General features: G+C 38.4%; 3 protein-coding genes and 1 non-coding gene across 5 annotated transcripts in view; 1 reads left to right on the forward strand and 3 right to left on the reverse strand.

Annotated features, from left to right (window-relative positions):
• The window catches only part of LOC104708746 (glucomannan 4-beta-mannosyltransferase 9-like), a gene marked incomplete at its 5' end in the record, with an annotated part of 5,187 nt that extends 3,054 nt beyond the window's left edge, over positions 1-2,133 (forward strand). The window contains 6 exon segments of the mRNA XM_010425361.2: positions 516-626; positions 724-860; positions 957-1,070; positions 1,159-1,358; positions 1,445-1,639; positions 1,745-2,133. Coding sequence (XP_010423663.1) covers positions 516-626; positions 724-860; positions 957-1,070; positions 1,159-1,358; positions 1,445-1,639; positions 1,745-1,907 — 920 coding nt within the window. The 3' untranslated portion in view covers positions 1,908-2,133.
• LOC104709955 lies at positions 2,298-3,930 on the reverse strand. The gene is made up of 2 exons (XM_010426488.1): positions 3,890-3,930; positions 2,298-3,801 (listed from the first exon to the last, which is right to left on the reverse strand). The coding sequence occupies exons 1-2, from the start codon at positions 3,928-3,930 to the stop codon at positions 2,298-2,300; spliced, it is 1,545 nt and encodes a 514-aa protein (XP_010424790.1).
• TRNAL-UAA lies at positions 4,336-4,418 on the reverse strand. Its single transcript has one exon. It is a non-coding gene; the product is annotated as a tRNA-Leu (tRNA).
• Positions 4,591-7,280, reverse strand: part of LOC104708747 (histone deacetylase HDT3-like) — an 8,253-nt gene continuing 5,563 nt past the window's right edge. Inside the window, exons 6-10 of one of the 2 annotated variants that reach the window (XM_019228995.1) lie at positions 6,918-7,015; positions 6,623-6,724; positions 5,505-5,598; positions 5,353-5,402; positions 4,591-5,017 (exon numbers count right to left, since the gene is read on the reverse strand). In XM_019228995.1, the coding sequence (XP_019084540.1) occupies positions 4,856-5,017; positions 5,353-5,402; positions 5,505-5,598; positions 6,623-6,724; positions 6,918-7,015 (506 nt within the window). In that variant the 3' untranslated portion in view covers positions 4,591-4,855. Of the gene's footprint in view, positions 5,018-5,336; positions 5,403-5,504; positions 5,599-6,622; positions 6,725-6,917; positions 7,016-7,280 lie in introns of both variants that reach the window. The other variant, XM_019228994.1, reaches the window with a different exon arrangement.

Genomic DNA, 7,280 nt, shown 5'->3' on the forward strand with positions numbered 1-7,280 from the left:
CATTTAGTAAAAACAGTATGGGTAGATTAGTCAATTTTTACTAGATCCGCCACGTTGAATAGCTAGACACCTTCCATCTCCCTCCTCCATGTGCAACAACGAGGGGTCACCTAGAAGACCATTAGCTGCTCTCTCTTCTCTCTAACTTGTCTCTGTCACTCTCACTCTCACACCACTCACTTTTTTATCTAAATATTTTTTTGTTTGTTTTCTATTTTAAAATTCAGATCCTGATACGAGTAATACGACCAATAATTGATACTTTAATTTGTTTAATCATGCTATTAGAGGAGAGAAACTACCAAAGTCATGTGACAAAATCTAAAGAGCTGTTGTGGTCTAATTGGGCATGTTGATGAGAGCTATAGCTGTCTACTATAATTTTTCATAATTGAGAACATTAATTTCCAATTTCACCAACTTGTTTTTAATGTCTTTCATTAATGGAGTATCCACATTTATTGTTTTGCTACACAAATAAATTTATTTACTCAACCTTCTTAATGTCTTTGCAGTAAATTCTGATGAATGTTTGATGACAAGGATGCAAGAAATGTCTTTGGATTATCATTTTACCGTCGAACAAGAAGTTGGTTCTTCTACTTACGCTTTCTTCGGATTCAACGGTACTACTACTCTTTCAGAATTTTAGATATATTTTGGTTATTAACATTTTGAGTTTCCATAGTCATGAATGTGTTTGGTTCTACGATAATTTTATAGGGACTGCGGGAATATGGAGAATATCAGCATTGAACGAAGCTGGTGGTTGGAAAGATAGAACGACCGTTGAAGATATGGATTTGGCCGTGCGAGCTAGTCTCAAGGGTTGGAAGTTCTTGTACCTCGGTTCTTTGAAGGTATATAATATACTATTGTTCTGATTATAAATAAAATATGTTTATAATGGTTGATTTGTAAATAATGTTATTAATATGGGGTTTTAACTACAATAGGTTAAAAACGAGTTACCAAGTACATTCAAGGCATATAGGTATCAACAGCACAGATGGTCATGTGGTCCAGCTAATCTTTTCAGGAAAATGGCATTTGAAATCATGACCAATAAGGTTTCCTTCTAAACTCTCTAGATATGACAACCAAATTAAATCGGTTAAGATTTAACCGGGATTTTTTCTCTCTGTTCTTGTTTGGCAGAACGTGACTCTATGGAAGAAAGTTCATGTGATATACAGCTTCTTCGTGGTTAGGAAGCTAGTGGCACATATTGTTACTTTCATCTTCTACTGTGTGATCTTACCAGCTACGGTTCTTGTACCGGAAGTTTCAGTACCTAAGTGGGGAGCGGTTTACATTCCTTCCGTCATTACTCTGCTCAACGCTGTTGGGACACCGAGGTAAAACACAGTTCCGAGAAGTTTCTTGCGGCTTAAGTGTTTTGTTCAGGCTCTTATTGTTGTTGGTTTACATGTGTTTTATTTAGGTCGCTGCATCTTATGGTGTTTTGGATTCTGTTCGAGAATGTGATGTCTCTTCACAGAACTAAAGCTACCTTCATTGGTTTACTCGAAGGAGGAAGAGTTAACGAGTGGATTGTTACTGAGAAGCTCGGAGATCTTAAGGCTAAATCGGCCAGCAAGACTCCAAAGAAGCTTCTTCGTTTTAGATTCGGAGATAGGTAAAACATTCTAAACCGGTTCTTTTGTTTTGATTTTGGGTTAGTGTTAAACCGTACCAAACCAATTCTAATAGTGTCTTTTTGATGTATGTATCTTTTTGGCAGAATTCATGTGTTGGAACTCGGTGTAGGAATATATCTGTTATTTGTGGGATGTTATGACGCGTTTTTGGGGAAGAATCATTATTATCTATACCTTTTCGCGCAAGCAATCGCGTTCTTCATTGCGGGATTTGGACAAATTGGGACGATTGTGCCTAACCATTGAAGGGGAAAAAGGAGTTTTCGAGCCACGGGATGCTTGAGAANAGATATTTTTTTTTTTTTTTTTTTTTTTTTTTTTTTTTTGGCTTCGTTGTTTAAAATTCTTGTTGGTGTGAATAGAGAGAGAGAGATTTGATGATACCATTGTTACAGAAGATGGTGTGTGTAGTGTTGAAGATATGGATACTTATAGTATAAAGAAGAAATATACTTTGATGGGATTTTTCAGATTCCTCAAAGGGCAATTAGATTATTGATTTATCGCAAGACGAAAGAACTTAACTGACAAAAGAACCTCCAAATTTCATGGAGTCTTTTGTATAAACTCTCAAAAGATTCAGTAGTGTTGAGAAGCTTTGAAAGAAATTAGCATTTCAAGAAAATGGTAAATTCCTTATTTTGTTCTGCTTTTTAACAGTAAACGATTTTGACACTTTGTATCCCTACAAGAATGATTAACTCCTAAGAGACCGAGCAGACCCGAACCATTGAGGTGAGCGTATTTCACGTCTTGAAGCGGATGAGGACTTGACAATGCGAACCGTTGAGAGACAGTAAAAGAGGAAGGATCTTGCAAGATGAGATCTCGAGTGGAGTCATCATAAGATGCAAAAAGTTGTCTCCTTTCCTTACCAAAATCTATAATAGCTGTTTTTGGCAAGGTGATGGTTTTTACAATAGCTTGTGCTGATGACTGTTTCTGAGAATAAGTACCCTCAACTCTTCTCTTGAGACCAATATGAAATCCATATACACCACCATCAGTACTATTACTATTATTATCATCAACCGCTGGGATTGTATTATCAGAAGATTCAGTTCTCCGTCTATAAGAGGCAACCACATGATTGGTGCGAGGACAATACGAGGAGGCTGTGCATGTTCCTAAGTTTCTTGTTTCAGAAACCAATGTTGGCCTTCCCTCACTGCCACTAATGTTCCACTGACACAGCCCGATGGAAGAAGCGGATAAGAGCTCACGGCCGACATCAGAAGTTGGAGTGGAATATGCAGAGAGATGATGGACAGTATGAACTGGATAGCTTGTCACGCCAGCCAAAGATGCTAAAGGTCTCTTGTTTTGACGCATATCAAATACTAAAACCGTTCCATTCTGTAGTCCAGCATAAACATGGTGACAACTGTTGAGATCCCAAGAACAAGACAAAGGTGCAGCAGGTAGATGATCATAAGACAAGACAGTGTTGTGACTATCCAAGCTTATAAAAGATAATTTTTTCCCTAGAGAACCAAATACAGCTAGCCCGTTATTGTGAGGCGAAAGGCGAAGATCTTGAATAGCTCTAGTTGTACGAGGCAACAAAATGTCATCATCAATCTTACCCGTATGTAAGTTGATTTGCGTAAGCACAAACGTTCCACCACTTCCTGAGAGCCTACGGGCCAGCAACGTAATCTGTCTACCACCATTTATTTCAAATATACGGCCACCATTAACTAACACTTCTTTATGATGTTTAAAGCTGTAAGAAGGTTCATCATGTTCATGACGTTCTTGATACATCTTCTTCCTCAGATTATTAATCTCTAATCGTAACTCTGCTTTCTTTTCTCTCCATCGAGCTTCTTTGTTACTCAAACTCGCTGTCTTCGCTTCTACTGAAATTAACTTGGCCTCGAGAGATACGATTCTCTTTTGTGCTTCATCATCAACCGCAGCAATCTTTGATGCGTAGATTTTCACGACATCATTAAAGCTACATGCTCTGTTACATTGTGGACACTTTTTCCTGAACTTGGACGAAGTTGTAACCACTTGTTGATGCAAGAAAACCCATACAAGTGTCCACAGGGAAGACAAGAGACTTGGTGTTCGCCACCGTTGGTCCAAACTTCCATGCAGATCGAACAGCGTGATTCTATATCCTCCTGCGATCCTGAAGACGATGAAGAAACAACATCGGACGAACTTTTCTGATGCTCTCTCTCGTTGAGTGAAACCCTAGTTGAGGCTGTCACATTCACATGGATGTATCCCCTGGTTTGAGGTTCGGTTTGGTCGTCATATTCATCTTCTACGTCTCTTGTTATTCCGGTACGATTGAATAAGTTATAACGCTGGAAGTGCGACATCCCCTGTATTAGGGTAAAACCCAAACGAATGGCTGAACAAGAAGGGAAGATAAACGATGCAGAAAGCTGACACAATTTGTCACTTACAAACAGAGCAATCTTACAAATGAAAATATATACAAAGCAGGTTAAAACAAAAAAAGGAAACTAACGATGCTTTTAGCTATGAAACACACTTTACCAAATTGAACAAAAAAAAAAGTAAACTAACAAATAAAAGGAAAATTACCCAAAGATGATAAGGATGAAGTTTCATTCTTGCTATGATTTGCTTTTATATATCTGTCATAGTAAAAAGTATATTTTAATTTTATGAAAAAATAAATTAGGAATTATATTGCAGGCTGTGGGGTTCGAACCCACGCGCACTTATGTGCAGAAGAACTTAAGTCTTCCCCCTTAACCACTCGGGCAAACCTGCTTGTTGGTTATCTCTTCTTCATAAATTATAACTATAGGCAAATTGACATGTTTGCACGTGCCACATGCGCGACATTTAATATCCTTCTTTTCGGGCCCAATGGGCAGCTAATGAATAAAGGATTTGCAATGCTGGCTAACCTGTTTACCAAAATTATGTTTTGGTCAAAGAATTTCAAAAACACGTGTTTACTAGAAAAGCCTCCAAAAAGACTTCCAATAATGTATATCCATATTAGCACTAAACACAAACCAAGGTTTAGCAAAGTTTTCAAAATACCGAAACGATTAAGAAAAAGTTGAAACGCCTGAGAAAAAAAGACCAACTAAAACTGACTCACTCGCAAGTTCCAGTTTTGAACACCAACAGGCATCAAAGTTCTAAAGTAGATATTATGAAGGACCAAGTCATCGAGCTTCTTCTTCTTCTTATGATTTTCAAGCAGCTGCACTGTGTTTCGCCTTTGTGTGAGACTGCAACCCCATTTCCGAAGTAAAGGTTCTGCTGCATGAATTGCACCCAAACGCTCCTGCAGACTTTGGTGTCTGCTGCTTCTTCGACGACTCTCCATTGCTGCTTCCACCAGAATTCTTACCCGCCTGTTTTGATGGATGAGNCGAAACGATTAAGAAAAAGTTGTAACGCCTGAGAAAAAAAGACCAACTAAAACTGGCTCACTCGCAAGTTCCAGTTTTGAACACCAACAGGCATCGAAGTTCTAAAGTAGATATTATAAAGGACTAAGTCATCGAGCTTCTTCTTCTTATGATTTTCAAGCAGCTGCACTGTGTTTCGCCTTTGTGTGAGACTGCAACCCCATTTCCGAAGTAAAGGTTCTGCTGCATGAATTGCACCCAAACGCTCCTGCAGACTTTGGTGTCTGCTGCTTCTTCGACGACTCTCCATTGCTGCTTCCACCAGAATTCTTACCCGCCTGTTTTGATGGATGAGGAGTTGCAATGTGGACATGCGGCTTCTTAGACTCTGTTTTTATTGTCACAATGTTTTCAGTTAAACCAATCCATCTTTCTTTCTGTTAAAAAAACAAGGATTTAATGGGGAGATTGGTAAAAACGATTTAATCACCTGTTTTCTGAGGAGTTACAAACTTAGCCTTCTTGTTGGAAGCAGTATTCTTTGAGGAGTTGGCTTTTGCAGACCTCTTCTTGGATTCTTCAGGCTATTCATAAACCAAGAAAATTTAGATATCAGGTTTTAGTTTGACCACACAAGCAGCGAAATTGCTCCCAAAGAAGGGTAATAAGTCAGAACAAATAGACATTTATTCATCAACGAGTAGATATATAGAGAAATATCATGGTACCTTTTTTGGGGTGTCCTCCTCTGATGAGTCATCTTCATCGTCGTCAGATGAGTCATCTTCATCTTCTTCATCACTGTCAACTTCAGCAGTAACCTTCTTTTCCTGAAAAGAAGCAGCAGCAGCGATGATAAGGATTAAAGAATTAAGAGATCGGGATAGAACACAATACACAATAATGGTTCAAGTAGAAAATGCAAACATAAAGTGACAAGCGTACACTGCTTCTATTTGACATGTCACTGAGCCTAAGTTAAATTCTACACCAATTGAGTTAGTCGTCTATAAATAGAGGTACCTCCTCATCTCCAGATTCGTCAGAAGAATCATCATCATCTGAAGAGTCCTCCTCACTGTCATCTTCGTCATCATCTTCCTGGGCTTTGACTTCTGCATTTGGCAATTGAAAGTTCACCTGTTTCACACCTGATGCTGCAACAGCTGGCTCAGCTGAGACCACATCAAATCAAAGTATAAGAGATTAGTATTCTTATATAAAAACTATAATCAGATAACTAGACACAAAACATAGCAGGACTAGATATAACTCCCCACTCACCTTTAGCAACCGCAGGTTCATCATCAGTCATATCCTCAGCCTCAGTAAGACGGAAAAAGAGAGTCAAGGAAAAAAAAAGAGAGTAAAACAACGGTTTCCAAAATCACATTCATCAACAAGCTTGTAAGGTTTAAGCAATATAACAAACAAATATTGAAACNTCTTCTTGGATTCTTCAGGCTATTCATAAACCAAGAAAATTTAGATATCAGGTTTTAGTTTGACCACACAAGCAGCGAAATTGCTCCCAAAGAAGGGTAATAAGTCAGAACAAATAGACATTTATTCATCAACGAGTAGATATATAGAGAAATATCATGGTACCTTTTTTGGGGTGTCCTCCTCTGATGAGTCATCTTCATCGTCGTCAGATGAGTCATCTTCATCTTCTTCATCACTGTCAACTTCAGCAGTAACCTTCTTTTCCTGAAAAGAAGCAGCAGCAGCGATGATAAGGATTAAAGAATTAAGAGATCGGGATAGAACACAATACACAATAATGGTTCAAGTAGAAAATGCAAACATAAAGTGACAAGCGTACACTGCTTCTATTTGACATGTCACTGAGCCTAAGTTAAATTCTACACCAATTGAGTTAGTCGTCTATAAATAGAGGTACCTCCTCATCTCCAGATTCGTCAGAAGAATCATCATCATCTGAAGAGTCCTCCTCACTGTCATCTTCGTCATCATCTTCCTGGGCTTTGACTTCTGCATTTGGCAATTGAAAGTTCACCTGTTTCACACCTGATGCTGCAACAGCTGGCTCAGCTGAGACCACATCAAATCAAAGTATAAGAGATTAGTATTCTTATATAAAAACTATAATCAGATAACTAGACACAAAACATAGCAGGACTAGATATAACTCCCCACTCACCTTTAGCAACCGCAGGTTCATCATCAGTCATATCCTCAGCCTCAGTAAGACGGAAAAAGAGAGTCAAGGAAAAAAAAAGAGAGTAAAACAACGGTTTCCAAA

The sequence above is a fragment of the Camelina sativa genome, chromosome 8 (assembly GCF_000633955.1).
Source record: "Camelina sativa cultivar DH55 chromosome 8, Cs, whole genome shotgun sequence".
Taxonomy (NCBI): Eukaryota; Viridiplantae; Streptophyta; class Magnoliopsida; order Brassicales; family Brassicaceae; genus Camelina; species Camelina sativa.